The sequence below is a fragment of the Vulpes lagopus genome, chromosome 19 (assembly GCF_018345385.1).
Source record: "Vulpes lagopus strain Blue_001 chromosome 19, ASM1834538v1, whole genome shotgun sequence".
Lineage (NCBI taxonomy): Eukaryota > Metazoa > Chordata > Mammalia > Carnivora > Canidae > Vulpes > Vulpes lagopus.
Window position 1 is genome coordinate 23,805,637 of NC_054842.1, and position 23,295 is coordinate 23,828,931.

The 23,295-nt window shown below is 37.2% G+C and overlaps 1 protein-coding gene across 2 annotated transcripts in view; it reads right to left on the minus strand.

The window, feature by feature from the left end:
- Positions 1-5,401: 5,401 nt before the first annotated feature.
- The window catches only part of KAT2B (lysine acetyltransferase 2B), a 101,766-nt gene continuing 83,872 nt past the window's right edge, over positions 5,402-23,295 (minus strand). Inside the window, exons 12-18 of one of the 2 annotated variants that reach the window (XM_041733760.1) lie at positions 21,593-21,703; positions 18,622-18,765; positions 13,897-14,011; positions 12,134-12,170; positions 11,827-11,890; positions 11,643-11,727; positions 5,402-7,470 (exon numbers count right to left, since the gene is read on the minus strand). In XM_041733760.1, the coding sequence (XP_041589694.1) occupies positions 7,277-7,470; positions 11,643-11,727; positions 11,827-11,890; positions 12,134-12,170; positions 13,897-14,011; positions 18,622-18,765; positions 21,593-21,703 (750 nt within the window). In that variant the 3' untranslated portion in view covers positions 5,402-7,276. The remainder of the gene's footprint in view (positions 7,471-11,642; positions 11,728-11,826; positions 11,891-12,133; positions 12,171-13,896; positions 14,012-18,621; positions 18,766-21,592; positions 21,704-23,295) is intronic. The other variant, XM_041733761.1, reaches the window with a different exon arrangement.

Below are 23,295 nucleotides of genomic sequence, written 5' to 3' on the forward strand. Positions count from 1 at the left end.
TGCACCATTTTATATACCCACCAGCAATGCACAGGGGTTCCAATTTTTCCATATATTTTTTTAAGATTTTATTTATTCATGAGAGACACAGAAAGAGAAAGGCAGAGACATAGGCAGAGGAAGAAGCAGGCTCTGTACAGGGAGCCCAATGTGCGACACGATCCCGGCACTCTAGGATCATGCCCTGAGCTGAAGGCAGACGCGTTTAACTGCTGAGCCACCCAGGTGTCCCCAATTTTTCCATATTCTTGATAATACTTGTTTTGTGTTTTCTCATAATACCCAAATGGTGTGAGGTGGTATCTTATTGTGGTCTCACCCTAATAACTAATGATGTTAAGTGTCATTTCATGTGTTTATTGTCCATTTGTATACCTTCAGCAAAATGTCTATTCAAGTAGTATGCCTGCCTTTGAATTGGGTGGTTTTTGTTGTTGAATCTTAGGAGTTCCTTAAATGTTCTAGATATCAATCCCTTATTAGATATGTGATATGCAAATGTTTTCCCCATTATGTGGGTTGCCTTTTTACTGTTGCAGTGTCCTTTGATGCACAAAAGTTTTCAATTTTGATTAAGTCCAGTTTATCAGTATTTCCTTATGTTGTCTTTGCTTTTGTCTACCCATGAAATCATTGCCAAATCCAGTGTCACGAAGTTTTTCTTCTATTTTTTTCTTGAAAAACCATTTGTTTTTAAAGAGGTGGAATTGGTTTGCTAATATTTTGCTTAGGATTTTTTATACCTATGATCACAAATAAAATTTGCCTATATCCTTTCCCTTATATATTTTTGGTAGCAAGGCCATACTAGCTTCATAAAATTAGTTGAGAACCTTCTATTTTTGCTGTATGGAACAAATTGTTACCTATTCAGGTTCAGTGAAACGCTATTAAGACTATTTTATCCTGTGTTTTGTGGGCAAGTTTTTGTATTATTTTTTTAAATAAGTTTCCTAATTCTTGATTCTGTTTCATTAAATTACCTTTTCCTTAGGAATTGCGTATTTATCTGTTCTGTTTAATGGCATGTTAAATATTTCTTAAAGTGGAGATTTCTACTGTTGTTATTGAGTGCTGCTTTTTTTGGTAATACATCAAAAAATTATTTGTACAGTGTTGATTCTTTGGTATTTGTTAAATCTTTTCTGACTAGTAAGTTGTCAGATTTTACAAATGTTTAACGGTGTGTGCTAGAAAAAATATAAATTCTTTAATTGTCAAAAATAGTGTATAACATTTTCAAGTTTTTTTATAGCCTTAGCAATTTTGTCTCGTTTCATCATTTGCTAAAAAAAACATAAGATCTTCCACAAAATTTCTGGATTTTATTTTGTTTTCTAGAATGGTTTCTAAAACTATTCCTTTTATTACTGTTGTAATCTTTTTCCCTCATAATGCTTGTTGTAACATCTGATATAGGTAAGGCAACTTATATATGGTTAATATTTGCCTATATATATAGTTAATATTAGTATACTGTATCATTTTTCTTCCCATTTCTTTAAGCCTTCCTATGTTAATGTTTTAGATATAACTAATTAAAGACCATGTTACTCGATTTTGGTTTTGGTCCAAAGTGAGTTGTAATTTTTTACCTAGCAAATCCAGTCCATTTCAGTTTATTGTGATAACTGCTATAATTTATTTCTATCAATTTTCTTTATGCTTTCTATTCTGCCTTTTTTCTTCTTTACTATTTATTATTGGATTCGTGCATTGCCTTTATTTCTACTTTTATTAAGTGGTTATCCTGAAATGGTTTAATTTGTACACTTGACTTTCCAAAGTCCAAGTTTCTGAAGCATCTCTTTTATAAGTTATTTTGATGAGGGTCAAATTCTTTTTTCTAGAAATGAAGTTAATTTTTCCCTCACTCCTGTTGATGTAAATTGACAGTTACTTATCCCAACATTTCATTTTCTTATGGTCTTAATTTTACTGTTGAGAAGTCTTGTCTAATTTTTGCTCATATTTTGTTAATATATCCTAAGCATTTCATATTGACTTATTATAAGTGTATTTTAAAGATTATTTTCCACTTGTTTGTTGCTAATTTATGGATATACAATTGATTTTTATATAGAAAAAATCTAACTCACTAGTTTATCTTTTTTTGTAGATCCTTTGAACTTTTTTATGTGCATGACCTTATAGTCTACAAATACAGTTCACTTCTAACTTGTATACCCTTTCTTGCCTTACTGCACTCACTAGAACCTCTGCTATGTTGAATAGAAGTGATGAGAGCAGACACTTTTGCCTTGATCTTAACCTTCGAAGCATTTGGTCTTTCAGCATTACTGTGATGTTGGCTGTAAGTTTTTATAACCTTTGTCATATTGAGGAAGTTTCCTTTCATTCTTTGTTTGCTGTTTTTCTGTTAAATTATGAATGAGTGTTGAACTTTGTCGAATGCTTTATCTGCATCTATTGAGATGAACATGTTTTTTCCTCCTTTATGCTGTTCATACAGTTAATTACATTAATCAGTTTTCAGTGTTAAATCCACCTTGACTTAATCAAAAGTACCCCACTTGGTCATGATCTCTTAAAATGTTTATATACTGCTGAGTTTCATTTGCTAATATTTTGTTAAAGATCTTTGCATCTGGGCAGCCCGAGTGGCTCAGCAGGTTAGTGCTGCCTTCAGCCCAGGGCATGATCCTGGAGACCCCGGATCGAGTCCCAGGTCGGGCTCCTTGCATGGAGCCTGCTTCTCCCTCTGCCCGAGTCTCTGCCTCTCTCTCTTTCTGGGGGTCTCTCATGAATAAATAAATAAAATCTTTAAAAAAAAAAAAAATCTTACATCTGTGTGTGTGAGGGTTAGACCAAAGTTTCTCTTACAATTTTTTTTCCTGGCTTCAATATCAGGATAACAATACTGACCTCATAAAATGATTTCAGAAGTCTTCCCACATCTTTTCTGAAAGAGTTTGTGTAAGATTAATACTTCTTTTTCCTTATACCTGAGACCTGTATATTCTATTGTATTATAGGTGTTTTGTATGATACTGTGTATTGCATGTTTATTGTTCATTTTACTTCAATTTCTTTTTTAATATTAAAAATATAGGAGGAATGTTGAGTTTACTACAAAACAAGCTACAGCTTTACAAGTGAGTGTGTTGAGAAGCGTGCTGGCACACTGAATTAATAGCATTGTATGGAGGGGAAAATTTGAATTAGAACTTGATCACAAAATCCATATAAACCATGTGTGTATTCTCTTCAACTCCTTAAAACAATCAACATTAACCAAACTTAAGCACTTTCTTATAGCCCTTTGCTTATTCTGTTGCTGGACTGCTCTATTGGGGAAAAAGGGCAGATTTTCTGTTCTTAGATATTTTAAGCATAAATAGGATACCCATCTCTTAACTGTAGAAAGTGGGTGGTTAACAGAAACCAATGAATTTTAGAAAGGTGATATGCAGAAAGTGCATATGCATGAACATGTGCATGACTCTGAGAAGATCCCTACCTTCCAACAAATTCTCCAAGGGATTTCTCTTAAAGAACTTCAAACCTTCATAAATTTAATTTTTTTTTATTTTTTTTTATATTTATGATAGTCACAGAGAGAGAGAGAGAGGCAGAGACACAGGCAGAGGGAGAAGCAGGCTCCATGCACCGGGAGCCCGATGTGGGATTCGATCCCGGGTCTCCAGGATCGCGCCCTGGGCCAAAGGCAGGCACCAAACCGCTGCGCCACCCAGGGATCCCAAACCTTCATAAATTAAAACTGACAACCTTCGATTCAGCTTAGATTATACATACACACATATATATACAAATTAGACATGTAGTTTCTCATCTTTTTAAACTAATTCTACCAAGGTTGTATTGGACTTCCCAATAACAAGGAAGAGTAGGAACACTGCCTTTTGGTTTCCTTGCTTTTCTCTGCCTTGTTGAAATATACTACTTTTTAATAAACGCAGAGAAAATCTCTAGCTTTGTTAGTTTTCCACAAAAAAAAGTAAAGATACTCCCATAAAGAAACCAAGGCATAAATAAACTACATTAGAAAGCTTTTCATGACACTTTATGGGTGTTCTCTCACCTCCTCTCAGCATCTTCTCTACTTTGTTGAAGCCCTCCCTCCAAAGTATCATTTCTACTTTGCTAAGAGGGGATTGCTAATTAATGAGGGCTGGAACAGACCAGTCCAGTACAATATGGAAAAGACCACAGGCTGCTTTCCACAACCCTGCCTTCTATAGCTCTTAGAATCTCTCAAAATAGTGAGGTTGGTCTGAAGAATATCAGCTAAAAGTGGTGATACGTTATTAACCTGTCCAGAGTGCCTCAGTCTGATCTTGTTTCTACTTCTTAGGTTTCGTAATTCTAAATTTCACTTCTAGGTAGTATGAAAACCTCCCAAGTCTTCTTTTCACTATTCTAATGAATACAACCAGTTTTTACATGTGTTGAATAATACAACTTTATAGCAATGTTTTATATGGATATACGGGAATGGAGTGGAAAGGAGACATATCCTACAATCCAGATGTTTACATTTCTTAGAAGGAGGGACATCACCCTGTGGCTTCCCTCTGCCCTTATTTATCCCTCCCCTGTAAGGGACTTACCTAATTGAGTTACAGTTAGGCCCTGGACTGCCCTGTATGGCTGCTCCCTCACCTGTGCCTCTTCAGAGTGGGCCTTCCTTCAGAGAGCACCATTGTTGTTGGCTATGCACTAAATTTAATGGCAAAGGCCCTGCCCTTGGAGGGGAAGTTGACAGGGGTGCAAAGCTATTGGTGAGCCAATCACATTCATGGGTTCCATATTAGTCCATTTCCCACAGATATATAAGCCATATTCTCCAATGTCCATTTTATTATTAATAAAGATATTTTTGCCATCATATGCCTTATTCTTTTGACTTCTCACTTGGTTCAGGATTCAGAAAGAAAAAGTATTCTTTGGTGGGTTCTCTCATACTCCCAACAGGATACAGTATTCCTTCATGCAGTCAGCATTTTGAATGACATTATAAGCTCATTATGAAATATGAAAGAATCAGCTGTATTTCTTATGTCTTCATTGATCTATTTCACAGATGCACAGTAGAAAAACTGGGGAAAAACTTTAATTTCTAAACCAATAACACTCTTCTTTCACTGGGATTTTTTTTGTTTAATGAATGACAGTGGGCAAGATGCACAGTGGACCACCCAAAAAACACAAACACACTCAAGTGTCTCTCATGAACTTTTCTCACTGGTGGGGCTGTAATTCTTATGAAACTTCTAACAAGCGCAACAATTCTAAACATGTTCAACAAGACACCTAAAATCTATGAATTATGGACATAGTCGATGGTCATCAACCAGATCATACACTTGCCCTGTTAAATTTAATGGGCTAGAAGAAGAAAACACAACACCAAACTGAGAGCTTTTTAAAATATAATTTAAAACTATGTTGTACCAGTACAATATATTAATTTTACAAATGTAAAATTTTATCTGCTGTTAAAGCATTTGCAAAAACCACACATCCTACTTCAGCTTTATTGCACAATATCTATAAGAAAATATTAATTTTTAAATTAGAAAACATAAAAATGCTTTCAATATAGAAGAGACAATCTGATTTTAAAGACAATACTCTATAAGAATGTCTACCCAGAAAATAATAAACTTTCACAGGATACCAAGCTGGACAGATGCTTCAGCAGATTCAGTACAAAGCACTGTTTAAAACCAGTCCAAGATACTTAATCCAAACTGTATCATCATTCTTCATTAGAAATCTAGATGCCACTCAGGGTGGTTTCTTATACTTAAAAAAGTTGAGGCAATTTTCAGTGTGAGCATTCTGAATATCTCTTACATCTTAAAAACATAATACTTCCCACTTAACAGCCATTTGCAGATTTTCTTCCTTCTTGCAGATTATCTCTGGCAACTGTTTTTAACAACTATTAAATGATCATTTTAATTCATTTATGCTGATAGAAAACATCAAGTTAAATATACTTTTAAAACCTAGTCCTTTACAAAAATCAGTTTATAAATTTGTATCATAAAAATTAGTGTCAAAGACCATCAAAATGGCCTTCATTTGTTTGATATTAGTTGGTTCTCCCAGAGTTGGGATGGCAGATGTCCCACTTTTCTATGTAGTGTTAATCAGGAAATAAACTCAAGCACTAAGCCAGAATCCCAAGACCAGTTAATAAGGTTGCATGATGGACTTTAGTGGGATATTACCCTGGGTCTGTCTTCCAATGTAGGTGTTAAAATACTGACAGCAAATTTTGGTGATTTAATTCACCTCAGACAATGAATATAATCTGGAGATGGAAAAGGAAAAATGTTCACTTAATACATTATCAGTGGGGTTGTGTCTATCATAGAAAAGGAGAAAAAAAATCCTTATTCGTTAGAACAAGGATTCACCAAATTTGATACATATGTAGATTATGCATCTTTTCTTATTAAAGCATGTTGATTCAATCTCAAGTGTTTTTAAACATATGCCTCTGTGCATCAGGAGATTGCCTTTTGGAACTTATGGCCTGCATAAGCAAAGTCAAATATAATATTACACATTTGTGTAGAGAAAATAATTATTAAAATAGTGGTTATGTGCTCACAAGTTTATTGTAAGTAGACAGAATTATCAAAAACCCAGATGCTTATAAAAAAGTTTGCATTATTTAGAATTTCTTCCTTAGGAATCAAGGCAGTTGCTTTTCTGGAACTGCATTTTTCAGAACTGCTCAAAGCACCTCATCTAGATGAGTGTTTTTAAAAAATATATATAAAATGTCTACAATGAGACTTCAAACATCACATATTTCACCTTTTACAGGCTTTATCATGTATCCCTTCCTTAAAGTCCTTCAGAATAAAATAAAAATAAACTCTCACATTCCATTAGAAAAAAATGGAAACATTCATGGTCTGAAAGATTTCAGCATTCCCCCAAATCTTGGTACTATGTGCAATTTCCTCATACACAGGTTTTGAGGAAACCCCTGATCATCTATTATTGAATATTCAGCTAATGGACATGCCATAGAAAATTTACATTAATAGTAGTAAATAGATTAAAATCTATTCCATAAAATAAAAATGTTCTATGACTTCACTTTAAATACATATCTGAAAAGCTAAGAGGTTTTTTTGTTTGTTTTTCGAAAGTGCTAATTATTACATTTACAAGTATCTTCAATACATCATGTCCAATTCTTTATAAAACTAAACCACCTTGCTTTAGGCACACTGCTTGATGAGTTTCTAAGAAGCAGAGGGGGGGAAAATTACTTGTCAATTAATCCAGCTTCCTTAATTTTACTGAAGAAGAATTTCTCCAGGATATTGGCACATTTGTAGTATTCACTCTCAGGGGGGTTGTACTCTTTGCAATTGGTAAAGACTCGCTGTAAGTCTGCCATGAATAATTTCTTAGACACGTAGTACCTATTCTTGAGCCGTTCACTCATGGTTTTCAGATCTGCACAGGAAAAAAAAATATTAGCAATCTTTGACTCCTTTTAAACACCAGTTGACAAAAGGGAGACAGGGAGAGAAATGTATGTCATCAGTTTGGCTACATTTTTACCATCCCAATGCCCTCCGTAAGGAGACATTCATAGGATCAAGGCAAACAGTTCTTAAATCTTATGTTGTTTCTGTTGTGAGGGCTTCTTGTGTAAAATCACAGCATTTTCACATCGAAGGGACCATTATTAGTCATCTGGCCCAATCCCCTATTCAGCACAAGGAAGCTAAATAGATTAGCAGCGAAAAGTATAAACTGAGCACTGTTAGCTATTCATTCAGAATTATACAGAAGAGGCTCTATCCACACGGAGTACAGCAGGTGGAACATTTGTCTGAATCGTTTCATTACTTAAATCCAAACAATAAGACTGAGTTTGTTTCATTAAATTCACAGTTAGTTTTGGTGCTGTAGAGACAGAACTAAAGTAGAAAAACTGATCATAAATAAGTCTACAGATAAAACAGTATCCTTGCATATGAAATAGTTCAAATGAATTTAGTTTCATGCTCTGTCCATGAAATATAAGTATCACGGGCAGTAAAAAAAAAAAAATCACAAACAATAATTTATTTTCTAAAGCAAGTAAGCCTTGAGAGACTATTATAAAAATATTTCCCCAGTATATTTATTTGCTTTAAATTGTATTATTTTACAAATGAAAACAGTACTTTATCTAAACTTGTAAGAATATTCTGGAGCTTGTTTACTCCTCACTCTTAGAACTGATTTAAAGAATTCCATAAAGATTAAAAGATGTTAACATTTGGGTGTGCCTGGGTGGCTCAGTTAAGTATCCAACTCTTGAATCCAGCTCAGGTCATGATCTCAGGGTTATATGATTGAGCACTACATCAGGCTCTGCGCTGAGGGTGGAGCCTGTTTGAGATTCATTCTCTCTCTCTCTCTCTCTCTCTCTTTTCCCCTCTGCCCCTCCCCCCATGTGCACACACTCTCCCTCTCCTCTCTCATATGAACAGGGTCACCTGGGTGGCTCAGTCGGTTATGTCACCACCTCTTGGTTTCAGCTCAGGTCATGATCTCAGGGTCCTGGGATGGAGCTCTGTATCAGGCTTCCCGCTCAGCCGGGGTCTATTTCTCTCCTGCTCCCTCACCCTCAGCTTCTCCTCTGGCTCTAGTTCTCTATATCTCTCTCAAATAAATAAATAAATCTTTTTTAAAAATTATAAATAAATAAAATCTTAAAAAAGAAGATACTAACATTCATTTACTTATTGGTCCCTACCTGTCTCTAAGTCTGGTTCTGTCATTAAAAACTATATTAACTGTGCATGGAAAAATAAGTCAAAATTACTAAAGAAACACCTCTACCAATAACCCCAATTCCCACTATATTATCAAATTTTCTAGAAGGAAAGAAACTTACTAAATACATCAGGGTCATCTGTTAGTGAAATATATAAATTTATGTGCAACATCCAAAAATGGGGAGAATTCATTTACATCAAAACCTTAAATCTACCATAAAACACCAAAGAAAAAATGGGAAATGTGTACTTTTGCCTTTGACTAAAGCTTCTCTTGGGTAGTGGTATGCCATCACATCTGTAAGTACAACTTTTAATTTTCTTTCTTCTCTAACTACAACAGTTTGGAAGGTGAGATAAATTGGCAAGTGTTAAGATACTTTATAAAGGCTCAGCAAATAACCCACTAGATGTCTCACCTCACTGTGACTGAGAATAAGATGTCTTCTTATAAAATGAAAAAAAGAGCAATGAAATTAATTGTGCCTCTCCAAGTAAAGTTAGATATTTACCTTACCACCTACATGCCTACCACTTAAGATATGCTGTCAAATATATAAAGAGCTATGTAACCAAAAGGGGAAAAAAAGAATAAATACAAAGATGTTTATCCAAAAGCTTTCAAGCTATTAACCAGAAGAGAGGAAGTAAGAGCTGGGGAGAGCCTAAAATATAGCAGAAACAAAATGAGAGTCATAGAAGTTTTTGGATCTTTCAGAATAATTACAATCTATTCTGCATATTCCATATTTCCTTTCTATATTTCTATTCTATTAAGTTACAAATAACATCCTTCTCCTCTAGCTTTATTAGAGGGCTTAGCTGATCAAATGACATGGGTTTAAAAAGGTGATTAATTATCAGTGATACCACGTATGTCTCCATAAAACTATTCTACTCATTAAATTATTCTACCTTCATCCCTCCCACCAACTCAGGAGTTCTGGATAAATAGGAAAATCCTGTGTAGCAATCCATGGATGGTAAGAAGATAAGCTTGGGCTAAACTATTCAGACAATGTTCTGAATGAGATTCCCCAAATGACACAAGTTAGACCTCATTCATATGGGAGAAAAAGAGTTTTTGAGAGCACAAGAAAAAGTGAAGAAAAATATTTTAGAAAAAGCTGAGAAGGCAATAATGGAGGAAAGTAAAATTACTGATTTGTCAATCTTGTTCTCAAAAACATGACTATCTTAAGGGCAAGACTACACATTTCACTCAGCAGCACCTAAAGGCACTCAAAGAAAAATACTATTGCTCCCCTAAACAGCACGGTCCACTGTTTTAATTAACTTTGTCTAGAACACACCTCAGTCCACCACTGGTCTTGCTCAAAGGGGCTGACATTCCCCTCATGAGCATTCAGCTATGCACATAGGTGGTATCCAACTGGAGAGGCTCATACCCTTCCCAGGCTGGACCAAGCAAAACACTTCCAGAAAGCAGGCTGAGAGTAGGTGGTGACCGACAAGATCTTCTGGACCTACCTTTGCAGGTCTTCAGAGTGTACATGAGCAGGGCTGAAAGCTAGTTATTCTCCCCAGAGTCATACAACCTCCTATGAGAGTTTCATTAAGAGAAGCTGAGACAGTCCAGGGGATGAGGATGCAAAGGTCAGTCAACTTAAGTTTGGAAATGGGCATAAAGAGCTTTAACACATTTTTTACATGATACAAAACACTGAGGGCCATGTGACTGGCCCAGTCAGCAGGACCTGCAACCCTTGATCTCTCAGGGCTGTGAGTTCGAGTGACTGTTTTGGGTATAGAAACTACTTAAAAATAAAACCTTTAAGAAAGGAAAAAGAGAAAAGAAAATTCCCCAAACTCTCTTCCATTCCGAATTCTAGACTCACTCAACCCTCACACTTCAGTTTTCATAACTGAAATAAAGAGAAGGCAGAGAGAAAAGAGAAAAGCATATGGGTGTGGGTCCACTTTATGGAGTACAGACTACCAAAACCATTATAATGACTCTATAGAACATTCATGTGAAAATTAATGCTATCGAAAACACCTACAAATAACTCTCTTATCAGGGAGCTAAAGTATCCCTTTTGTTCTTCCTTTCAGATTTTAAAACCTTCTTAGTACCAAGAACAGACTACAAGTAGAAAAGGAACAGAAGACACAGGCTATTTCCAAAATAATGGCCACACCACTGACTGAAAACATTTCAGCTAGTTGTCTGTCATCTACACAATGCCAAACTAGTTTAATCAGATGCTCAATTACTTCAATTAATCACTTTAGCATGGGTCGGCACAGCAGCAAATTCCACAACTCTACATTTCTAAAGGAATTTTTTGTTTGTCTGGTATTGGATGTGGAACAAAGCTTTTAAAGGGAGTATAAATAGTGACACTAATAGTATCCATCAAGAGCATGGAAAATCAAGAACTGAGTTACTAGACTTTCTCCCTCCGCTAGTATAGCAGGCAAGCAGCTTAATCCAACTTTGTATCGCTTTTAAAGACCCTCAAAGGGCTCAAAATATGTCAGGACGATAACCTAAAGTCTTCCATTTGCAACCCATCAGGTAGAACAGAAACAAAGTTCTGTCCAAACAGCCGGCTTCACATCTCCTGCTGCGTGCAGTTCCCCACCTGGGCTTTCTGCCTCCAGCGCTGTCGCTGTCGGCTGCAGGCACATCTAAACAACACAGCCACCCCCACCTGTCCTTTATGACTCTGCTCTATACCACTGCCCCTCCGTGGGTGCAGGAATCCCACCACCCAGCACACACCCTACCCTACAACAGAAGAGCACCAATCAACCTCAGCAACCTTTTGTCCCCCACACCGCCATCCAGAGAGTGTTACATCTATACTTAGAAAAGGTTAATGGCATTACCCATGGGGAACCTTATAACTTCATAATATCCCGGAGCTTCTGTTCTCTTCACAGGTTCCATGAAGGGCCAAGCGCTTTGATGGCTCTTGAGTAAAGAAAAAAGTAAGGTATCTAATATGGAAATTCCATGTGGGAAATCATTTCAAAAATATCTGCATGAAGTGAATGAAAAGAAAACACCCACCTTCACCTGCTGGAGGATGCTCTTGAGCGTGCTGTAAAGCTGATCAGGGTCTTTGGGCTCTTTACTTGAAAGGAAAAGAGTAACAACAGGGAACAATGATTAGTTTTTTGCCCTCTTGCCAGGGGATTCCTATTCCGCTTATTTTTACAAAAACCTAAAATGGGAACCATCCCAGAATTTTTTAACGAAAACTGAAACGTAGCAAGTGCTGTAATGGGTGATTACATGCAGCTTGCCCCCTTCCTCTAAGGTGCTGAGAGGAAAGAAAAATCACTTCCCTTCATGTCCTCTCACCCATCTTACTTACCTTTTCTCTTTTCCACTCGGCTTCCAGCCTGTCTCTCCTATATATCAACGAAATTAAACACTAAATGAGAACTGCTTTTGGTCAAGAGAATAACAAAATACTTATCAAAAATAAGATAAATTATAGGCATGCCTCAGTAAAAGTCTATCTCTGGGAAGAGACAGAAATCAACTGCAATTAGTCACTTCCTTCTACAGTTAGCAGCGTGAAACATTTCCAAGACGGCCAACAGCACTTTCTGTTAAGTGTTTTTTAAAGCAGGAACTCCCAACTTTTCAGAGGAAAGCATAAAAAAACAAAGACATCCAGGACTGGGGGTGTATGTATATTTTAAACTCTAAATCAACATTTTTTGCTAATCACCAGGTGAAAGAATTAAACCGTTATTTTTAGGTTAGGACAAACTTTTTCCCGGTCTCTGTTTTATTTGGCAAAGATCCTGCTTTTAATAGAAGATGGTTTAGTGCAGCAGAAAGAAAACACAGCCTAAGTCCAATCAACCTGGACTTGATTTCTTGCTCTCTCCTTAAAAGCTAATTTATTGGGGCAGCCCTGGTGGCTCAGCGGTTTAGCGCCGCCTTCAGCCCAAGGCCTGATCCTGGAGACCCAGGATCGAGTCCCGCATGGGGCTCCCTGCATGGAGCCTGCTTCTCCCTCTGCCTGTGTCTCTGCCTTTCCCTCTCTCTCTCTCTCTCTCTCATGCATAAATAAAAGTCTTAAAAAAAAAAAAAAAGCAGAAACTTAAAAAAAAAAAAAAGCTAATTTATCCTAGATCAGTTACTTAACATTTCGCCTCTATAATTTATCAACCTATAAGGCAGATCTCTAAAAATGAGATGCCGTCATTCCTTTTGAGAAGAGTGGATGTATGTAAAATACTAAACAGAAGAATGCCTCACACACATAGGCATTCAGCAATATGACAGCTATTCTGCCCTTAACAGGGATAATATAGGGGAAGTGAAATTTCTAGGTCTAGAAGTAAAAGTAATATCTGTTATAGGGTAGCTATCGTATTGAAGGAATATCACTTGCCCAAATAGGGTCTTATTTTTTTTCTGGAGAACTGTAGTGTGTTTGGTTTTGTGTCGTGTATTAAATCTTCAATATACTAGAAGATCCCGGATTTGAAATGGAAGTGTAGCTACTCAATAGCTTTCAAAAACAGCTATATTACATATTTTCACCAAAGAAGATTCATCTCTAACACTCACAGGTAAGAACCCTTGGGGAAACTACTCGAAAATAGGGAACTCCAAACAAATGATATGTTTTCCAATCATCTTTTTTCGAAATGTGGAGAGAGGAATCTGGCCAAGCAGGGGCCTGTGCGGGCTGCAACGATGACAGCGATGAGCAAGGATGCAAACAGTAACAGGTTTGCAGAGTAGCATGCCTCTGCTTCTCATTCTGACAGCTGCAGGCCATGTGCTCTTTGAGGTCAAAGGACTTAACCATTCTGCAACTCAATTTCCCCATTTGTAAAAGTGGACTTCCCCCCAGGCTATACATAGCCATCTCTAAAAAAATGATGGATATTAACAGCTATGAGACGGGGTCATCTATGTTCTCCTTGATTTGTTTGCACTGAGTAGAGAAAAGACAAAGGGAAAGCACGTCCTCCCTTCTTAAGACTACAAACACCACAGATGGAGACAGGCAAGGCAAAAAGCTCTCCAAATCGCTGCACCCTGGCAATTGTTTCAAACACATCTCAGGGCATCACCAAAAGACTTTGCTTCGAACAAAAGGTCTGTACGTACTAATTCCAGGAATGCTTTCTATTGGGATCTGTCGAACTCCATCTCTGAAACAGGAAAGTCCAGGGTATACTTTTCGAATCTGGGCTTGTTTTCTTTCTATCAGCTTTTTAATGATCTGTAAAGCACAGGAAGAGAACATGTTTATAGTGACAGAGTCTGTGGCATGGATGAAGTCAGTCAACCCAAGAAGTCTTAGTCTCCTAAATAAAGTCTTCATTCAAGACACAAAAAGGGCGAAAGAGTGAAAGCTACTGAACAGGTAAGGTGTGAAAACGTTGCTATGGGTCGCCCCCTCTAGTGGCATTCATACAACCGCCTTTGAATACTTGTCCCCAGCCATCAAAGAAGCCAATATTGAGAGGACACACTGCCCTTAGGGCACACTGTCCTCTTTACCAGAGAAGCCAGTTACTGTGCCCTGTCTTCTCTGGGGAACAGCAAAGTGGCCCTGTGCATGAGCTACCCAGCACAGCTCCGGCCCCGGGATCTCTTCACATTCCCCAACTGGGAACTAACTGTTCCCTTTTGGATTAGAAGGCACACATTATTATTTAAAAATTCCAAGGCATGAGCCCTAACCCATAATGTTTACATCAAAAAAGCAGCTCCAAATTGTTGAGGCAACACAACTCCTGGTGTAAGCAGCCAGGATGGATTAGGGATTTTGGAGAGGTGTTTGTTTTGTACAATAATTCCTAATGTACTAAGGTTACCTATTTCCAAAACAGTGCAGTTTCCCATTTAAAAAAAAAGAAAATAATTAAAAATAGCTATCCAGAGATTAACTGTCATAACTGCATTTTGGAAAAGAAAAAACAAAACAAGAGAATGAAAGAGAGAGAAAAAAAAAAACAACAGACCATAAGAGACTCTTAACAGTAGAAAACACACTGAGGGTTGATGGAGGTGGTGGTAGGGGGGTGGGTTAGATGGGGGATGGGCATTAAGGAGGACACCTGTTACAAGCACTGGGTGTTGTATGTAAGTGACAAATCACTAAATTCTATTCCCGAAATCAATATTACACTATATGTGAACTAATGAGAATTTAAATACAAATTTGAAGAGAAAAAAAAAAAAAACCCACTCGGTAGCAGTCCCTAACTGAATGTGCAAAGGAAAACAAAAATTCCAGTTCCTAACAGCTTGATCTCAAACGTATCATCATTGGTAAAGGCTCCAGCATGAATGCATTTTAATCCTAACAATTAAACAAAGAGCTTCCTAAAGTGAATGGGACTAGTAAAAGTATATTCCTGGTAAATCTAGTTTACTGCTAGATTACAACAGAAATATAATGCAATCTGTTTATATAATTTTAAATGTTCCTGTAGCCACATTTTTTAAAGTAAAAAGTAACCGGTAAAATTGGATCTTAACAACACACTTTTATTTAATCCGTTATGTCCAAAATATTCTTGCTGCACCATATAATCTACAGAAAATAATGTGTATTTTACATTCTTTTATTCCTAACAAATCTTCAAAATCAGAGTATATTTTATATGTAAGTGCATTTCAATTTCAACTAGCCACATACCAAGTGCTCAAAAGCCATATATAGCTAGTGGCTGTCACTTTGGACAGGATAGATCTAAATGGATGTTCTCCCTTTGTCTATTTGAGTCTAAGTCTTTTTATTTTTTTCAAAAAAGATTTTATTTTGGGGGGGCACCTGGGTTAAGTCGGTTAAGCAACCCCCCCTCCTGATTTCAGTTCAGGTAGTGAATTCGGGGTTGTGGGATCCAGCCCCGCAAGGCATCCAGCTCAATGGAGAATCTGCTTGAGTTTCTCTAACCCTGCCCCCTCCTCCACTAGCACGCATGCACACTCTCTCTTTAAAGAAAAAAAAAATTAATCAAAAAAAAAAAAGAAAAATATTTTTAAGTAATGTCTACACCCAATGTGGGGCTTGAACTGACAACTCCAAGATCAAGAATTGGATGCTCTTCTGACTGAGCTGGCCAGGCACCCCTCCCCAGTCTAAGTCTTCTGGAAAGAGAATCCCAATGGTAGTCTCTTAATTAAACACCTTTAGAAAATATAATTTTGAATATAATTGTGAAACTTTTTCTCTTTATCAGGGATTTTTCTCAGATGTGATAACCCACCCCAATGGCTTCCATAAACCTTGCGAAGCACCTCGAAAGTGGAGGGATCCTGGTGAGTGACTCATAATGACGTCTTAACCCCTCTGTGCCCCCCACGGTTGCTCTGGAGAAAGGGGACACTTTACTTCTGTTTCAGTCTTTTATCTTTACCTCCTTCGAAAATGTGTCCACTTCTCCATCATGTCATCATCTTTCTTCAGATCCTTCTCCTGTATCATCCCTTCATTTTAGTCTTCCCAAACAGAAGATCTGGGGGGACTCCCCCATCTTTAATATGCTACCAAGTCTTAGCAGGTGTTCTTACAAAGAAATCACATTGGCTGGCCTCACGATTACTTTGGATCCTCCGAATCCAGTCCCTTGTTGTCTCACACTTGGATGAAGATTTGAGAAGTATCCCCTCCCAGCACTCCCCACCCCACCCCACCCCCGCTCCCACATATACACTCAACTCCGCTGGCTCATGACCTACTCACACTTTCTCATTTGGTGGCTTTTATCACCAGCACACCTATGATCCTAGCTGCCCATGAATCTACTTATGTTGGATTCTGAATCTTCGCCCATGCTGCTGGGATTTAGCAGGCTTACTACAGTTGAAAACATATTTCCCATGAAGACACCTCTAATGATGCTAGGCCCCTATGGAACCCACTCTCCCCTTGGAGTCAACACTCACAAAGTGGCCCTCAACTCCCCGCTCCCCTGTCCAACTGTACTAGCTTTCTCTCTCCATCTCTACTAGCCACAACCACAACTTACTCTGCTCTTGCATGCTTTCAGGGGCCAGGAAAGCCCTCCATATACAAATAACTTATTTGTTACTATCATTAGTCCCTGTCTTTGGCAAGGGGGTTTTCAAAAGTTGGAATAAAGACCCTCGTGAAAATCATTTGAATTCTGTGGAAGAAGATCCTACACAATATTTTATTATGGTGACTTCAGGTTTCTTTGAAAAAAACTAGGTTCACAGCTAGCTCCCAGCCTCCATCATCTACTCAGGGGTGGGTGTTAAGGCTGGAGGCAAACAGGGAAGGTGAGGAGAGAGGGAGATGAGATCCAAGAGGAGAGGAGAAAGAGGAAGGGGAGGAAGCATTATCTTCTAAACAACTGACTGCTTTTGCTAGCTATTTGTGGCTTCCCCCTGTACGTGGTAAGAGCTAACAGATCTGGACTAGGTGAATCTGCAGGGGAATCCTGCTCTCTGCTTCCACCAAAGATGCATGGGTGCTGTCAGAGGAGGAAGGAGGGAAGGGCAGCTGACTGCCTGGTGATGGCTCTAGTTGGCCAGCAGCCCCTCATGCTGAACACAGAGCTGTTGAATACAGACCTGCTCATTAAACTCTAGAGAACAATGAAGAAAGCTAGCTCTTCAGAAAGAGACAGAGAAAGGAGGCTGCTGTGTTTTTATTAACTCTCCAAGTACCCTATTTGGAATTCTCTCTAAGGCTGGCATCTCTGAGCAAGACACAACAAAGGTTGTTTTTATTTTCTATACCCCCCCCCCCCCCCAAAAAAAAAAAGGCTTTCACTCACATTCATAAGAACAAGCCTGGCCTTCCCCTCCTCCCCTTTAAAAAAAAAAAAGGGAAATATTTATTGAGCACCTACTATGCACCAGACCCTGTGTATGGAGTTTTATGCCTGTTATGTCAATGATGTCTGACAAACAACTAAGAATTGGGATTAAGGGACATTAGTAGAAACCAGAAAACAAAGATGGGTTGAAGACAGATGTCTTTTTCAGTTATTTGCTAGAGAAAAAAGACACTAGAGTGAATAACGAGGTATAAAGTGGAATTGATGAGGGATGTCACAGCCTCAAAGCCCATTGCTGAACTCCAACAAACTAGGGGTAGCAAGAAGGTGATCCTGGGCTTAACATAAAATTCATTCATTTAATAAACAGCCTCTTCACCCTCCCCAATTATGCTCTTTTTATGGTCTTTTCTTCTGTCTTAGACAAATGTAAAATTACCATGTTGTCATATCTATCAACCTGTCCTCTCACTGTTCCTCTTTTTGTTTATATGCATAAAAGACCTCACCCCAAAATCAGATAACAAGTCACTGAATTCCTAGAAATACAGGCCTTCAGAAGTTGCAATGTTAAAAGCAGACATGAATAAACCCTGAGATAAATACCTACATAAGAGGATAAATAACAAAAATCAAGTAAGTGGAACAAACTTGTGCTAAAGAAGTTCAAAGGAGAAACTGAACACAGGCCGCAGCATTCCAATTTGTGTGTGTGTTGGGAGAGTGAGGGGAGTAATGTATTAAGACCAGGCTTAAAGCATCAGTAATGACTTTTAGAGACGAGTTTAGATAAGCCAAGAGGGAAATTTGGGAAGGGTCGATGAGGCTAGAGTGTAAAAGGTCTTGAAGGTACAAGTTTTGTGTTTTACACAAATTTAACAAGTGTTGACCATTTTAGGAATGGTGCCTAGAGAGGAAACAGATCAAGGATACCATCAAAGAAGAAATCTATACAAACCACAGCAAACTGAAATTATGATATGCAGTAGAGCCATCCGCACAGCCCAGAGATGCACAACTCACCCAAAGAAGACTGGCCTGCATGGAAAGGAAGAGGAGTTGGTCACATGTTTACCTCCTTTTGCTTCTTAATGATGACAGAAAATTCTGTGTATGGGATCCGGGGATTTAGCTCACATCCCATTAAAGTGGCCCCTTCATAATCCTTGATGTAGCCAACATATTTGGTTTTAGGTATTTTAATTTCTTTGGAGAAACCCTGAAAAGCAAATAAATTCATTCATAATGGCTGTTGTGCATCAAATTTCTACTGCGTGTAAACCATATGGTAGGCAGCAAAGTACACTTCTTTCAAGTTGTCATCATACCATTCTGGAAAGGATTAACATGAAACCCCTCTGTGGAGTTCAGAAACATTAAAATCAAACTGTGCAAACAGGAAGACATTAAAATAATCCTAGTAAATCACTAAATGATTTTTAACAGAATTAATATAAGATTGAGTTTTATATTAAACTGCACAATTTGGGCAGCCCCAGCGGCTCAGTGGTTTAGCGCCGCCTTCAGCCCAGGGCCTGATCCTGGAGACCCGGGATCAAGTCCCACGTCCAGCTCCCTGCATGGAGCCTGCTTTTCCCTCTGCCTGTGTCTCTCCCTGTCTCTCTCTCTCATTCTCTCTCTCTCTAATAAATTAAAAAAAAAAAAAATCTTAAAAAAATAAAATTAAATAATAAACTGCACAATTTCTCCCAAACTGGGAAGGGGACCCCAGGATTCTCAACAAATCAAAACTGATCTAAGTTCTGAAAGAAAAGCTTATCAAAAAAATATAATAATTAGGGGTGCCTGCCTGGTTCAGTCAGTATAGCATTCAACTCTCTCTCTCCACCCCCCCCCCTTTTTTTTTAAGATTTTATTTATTTGAGAGAGCAAGAGAGTGTGAGAGAGAGCAGGGTCAGGGGCAGAGGGAGAAAGAAACCCAAGCAGACTCCATATTGAGCACAAAGCCTGATGTGGGACTTGATCTCATGACCCTGAATTCACAACCTAAGCTGCTTAACTAACTGAACCTCCCAGGCATCCCAGAGCATAATACTCTTGATCTTAGGGTTGTGAGTTGAAGCCCCACTTTAAGTATGGAAATTACTTAAAAATAAAATCTTTAAAAAAATATATATATATATATATATGTATATATAATAATTAGAACTTTGATGTTGAGGAAATGAAACCCCTACTGTATAGGCAAAAACTTCTAGACCATCATAATGTATAGTTGTGTAACATTTACTTGCAATATATTCATTTATATAGTTTAATCTGCAATAACCTGGTGCTGTGGGGCATATATTCATATATTTATAATATAAACATAATTTTCCTTATAGTACCTATTTCAGTTCTTTACAGTAAGTTATTTTGGAATCCAGAACTGTCATCAGCAGTTTCCTGCCTCCCTTTCAGCAAAAACTGATTTTCCAAGCAATCATTGCCATCATCCTCAAAGAGGACTACAGACAAGTTATTTAAGAACCATAACCGATTTCCTATTTTTTTAACTTAAATTCAATTTGCCAACATATAGTATAATACCCAGTGCTCATCCCATCAAGTCATGACTGATTTTCAAGCTTCACAAGACATTTGCAGTCTAAGCTGACACTCAAAACTTCAGTTGACAATCCCAATGAGTTCTCCCTAATGAGTTTTATTATAAAAGTCAGAGACACATCCCAAAGAATGAGAAGAAAACAAATAGATTAACTATCTGATATCAGAGGAGGAAAAACTCTCTAGTCACATAAAACTTATTAAAAAAAAAAAAAAGATAATAGATTTTATGTAATGAAATCTTTAAAACTCTGTACATCAAAAGTCATAGCAATGTTGAAACAACTGACAAATGGGAGAAAAATCATAAAAGGTTGATATCCTCATATACAAAGAGTTCTCATAAATCAATGTTGTATACTTATAATGTACACTTAATATAAGAAACACCCGAATGTCCTAAAACTGTAGTATTGGTTTAATGAATTATTTTCTAATTATACCATAAAACTTCAGAGAACCATCAAAAATTATATAAATGATAATCAGAAAGTTATTAAATTACATATAATATGAGCCAAGCTTTATATTTATATATACATATAATATACATATATATATATATACACACACACATGAACACACACATAGAACAATTGTTAGAAGGGTATATATATCAAAACATTAACAGTAAATCTCTATGGGTGGTAGAAGTACAAGTGATTTTTCTTCATTCTGCATTACTGTGTCTTCCAAAATTTCTACAATAACTTTACTTTTGTAGTTAGAAAACGAAATGAAAATGTTTAGGAATTATAAAGCACTATTTAAAAAGAAATGCAGCTGGGGCCACCTGGGTGGCTCAGTGGTTGAGTGTCTGCCTTTGGCTCAGGTCATGATCCTGGGGTCCTGGGATCGAGTCTCACATCGGGTTCCCCACAGGAAGCCTGCTTCTTCTTCTGCCTATGTCTCTGCCTCTCTCTCTGTGTGTCTCTCATGAATACATAAATAAAATCTTTATTAAAAAATGCAGCCAGAGAATAAGCATTAAAGAGTTGAGCTGAAAACTTCTGGTAAGAAAGGACAAAGACAGCCAAGCTCCTAGCCTGCTGCATGCTGCCAAAGGACTGTCAGGAGCCCTTCATAAACTTCAGAATTTTCTTTCTGCTGTGATAAATGGAAGCTTTCCAGAGACTGAATCTATTTCTCTCATTCACGAAGAACTCTACTCACCTAGCCTGGGAACTTCTCCTTAGTCTGGGGATACCATGTTTTAGAATTCCAGAATGCAGTATTATACTTCATTTATAAATGACATTCATTCATTCACTCAAAAAATATTTATTTAGTACTTACTATGTACTGGTCATACCCTTTACTACAATCTGAAGCTTACTCTTAAGGATTAAAAAATAAATGTATGTCCTTCTTTTAAGTAGAAAATTCTAGGGGAAATACTTATTTGGATGAAGGCTAACCTAAGTACATATTAAGAAAAGAAATGACAGAACAGGGCTGCACAGTGAAAAACTTACCTGTTTCTTGAAATAACCAATAGCATATTCATCTGCATATGTAAGGAAGTTCAGGATATCATGTTTTATATGATATTCTTTCAAGTGATTCATCAGGTGTGTTCCATAGCCCTATGTAGAAGTTAGTATACAGATAAATATATTAGGTTCTGGAGAAAAGACATTCTTACAAATTCACTGGGAAATGTTGGCAAATTTAGGAGTTGCTACTTTGATATATTTTACCAATATAACACTAACACCCTTTCTTGCATTCCTGAACTTTGAAAATGACCTAAAAAACCAAAAAATTCAAAATCCTTGAATTGAGATAATAATCATCATCTTAAAATACAAGTTTCTGGTTCTTTGAAAATAACACACCAAGGCTATAAGCTGCTGGTTCAATCCTAAAGAGTATGTGCTGAATATTAATAAAGAAGTTTAGGGAGTTAATATTGATTATGATTTCTGCTTATCTTTAAAGTATTTGAGAACTGAGATGCAAAGAGCAATATAAATGAAAAGTGCTAATCCTTATTAGAATATTAACTAACCTAAGGGTTTCCTGAATGTGTATACAACACTAGCAACCCTTCCAAGGAAATGTATCGTTATCACATACACAGGATTTCCATCTTTGTCTTATCAGGCTTTTCCAAGCAAGGTCAAAGAAATCCAGAATCTCTGAGTGAGCCAGAAGATATAAAGAAATAAGACAGTGAACAATATTAAATAAATTAATGGCTGAAATATGAAAAAAAAATGCAAGTACCAGGTTTTTTAGTGACATACAAAGGTTAGAGAAAATCTATAAATTTAAAGTGATTGTTTTAGAACCTCTTTAAAAGAGGTAAAAGTATATTCAAACATCCAGACACAAATACTTTCACACAAATATTTTAGAATTTGGTGACAACTTTTCTAAAGAACTCAAAATGTGCTTACAGGTATGATCTCATGGAACTGCAGTAGACAGGGGGAGAAGGATTTGTTCTCACTATCCCATGTGATGCTAGAAGTCTTCTGCCATCTATACTAAAAAGGTGAGCTGTTAGAATCCTCCAGTATAGGGTGATCCCTTGGTCTTTAGATAGACCAGTTCATTTTCAGGGATTGTTATGGTTGAAAAATCATTCCTAAAGTTTATCTGAGGTCTGACCCCTTGTTATTCCTACTAATTGACCTTATTCTACTCTTAGAGTAACAAAGACTCATTCCTGCTCTTAACAACTCTTCAAGCCCTTTAAGACCATACTCTCTCATGCCCATCCCTACCTCCCAAACCCTAAGTGAAATAGAGGTTTCAGCTGTTTCTTAAAGGCATGATTGGAAGACCCCTTATTAATCTAATCACTCTTTTCGGGGCTTTATCTGGTGTAACAATGCCCTTCAAAAGCATGGAAGGACTAGACATAATAATAATTAGGGGATGGTCTGCCTGGTAAATAGGAGAACAGTATTAACAGCTCATTATTCTAGAAGTTATTCTTCCATTGATGTTACCCAAGGACATTTTAGCTTTTCCCAAACATTTCACAATACTAATATATTCTTAGTTTCAATAAAACTTGGATAAAAAGAGGAACAAAATGTCTCTCTTCTTGAGGAGATGGTAAAATGGGAAAAATAAACATATAAATCCATAATAACAGTATAGAGCTGTGCTGTTAAATATGGTAGCCAGTAGCCACATCTGGTTTTGAGCAATGGAAATGTGACCA